Source organism: Nestor notabilis, unplaced genomic scaffold (assembly GCF_000696875.1).
Source record: "Nestor notabilis isolate BGI_N333 unplaced genomic scaffold, ASM69687v1 scaffold1410, whole genome shotgun sequence".
Lineage (NCBI taxonomy): Eukaryota > Metazoa > Chordata > Aves > Psittaciformes > Psittacidae > Nestor > Nestor notabilis.
The window spans coordinates 1-461 of record NW_009909484.1 but is presented as its reverse complement, the minus strand read 5'-3'; the positions used below and the strand labels follow the sequence as shown (position 1 = coordinate 461).

Sequence of the window (461 nt, the reverse complement as noted above, 5' to 3'; positions counted from 1 at the left end):
AAGCAGAGGACAAAAAAAAACAAACCCCCCGCGTGAAAAAGCCGTAGCTACAGTTATCCCAGCAAAAAACCTCTTTCCCAGTACAGCTCATTCCCCTGAGATGAACCTCCAGCAGAGAGGGGCTTCTGCTGAGAAAAGGGCCATCCAAACGAAAAGGAGGAGCAAGGCCTGTGCATCCAGGTGAAGGCAGCCACCAGCACACAGGGTGTGTCGGCACAGCTCTGACTCTGGATTTCACTACAACTCGATCACAGACTCGCCTGTCCCAGTGAGCGGGACAATTGCTCCACAATAAGTGGAGCAATCACGGGGGTTGCCGGGAGCACTGTGCTGCAGCGCAGTTGGAGCAGGCGGCCAGGCTCTTCTGCAGCACGTGCTTCTGCCTGATGCCGAAAACGCCCTCCTCCAGCTCCGCCACCCGCTGCATCTCCTCGCCCAAAGGCGCAACTCTGCGCTGTTAC

General features: G+C 56.8%; 1 protein-coding gene across 1 annotated transcript in view; it reads right to left on the bottom strand.

The window, feature by feature from the left end:
• The window catches only part of AIFM1 (apoptosis-inducing factor, mitochondrion-associated, 1), a 16932-nt gene extending 16505 nt beyond the window's left edge, over positions 1–427 (bottom strand). Inside the window, exon 1 of the mRNA XM_010024263.1 lies at positions 340–427. Coding sequence (XP_010022565.1) covers positions 340–427 — 88 coding nt within the window. The remainder of the gene's footprint in view (positions 1–339) is intronic.
• Positions 428–461: the final 34 nt, after the last annotated feature.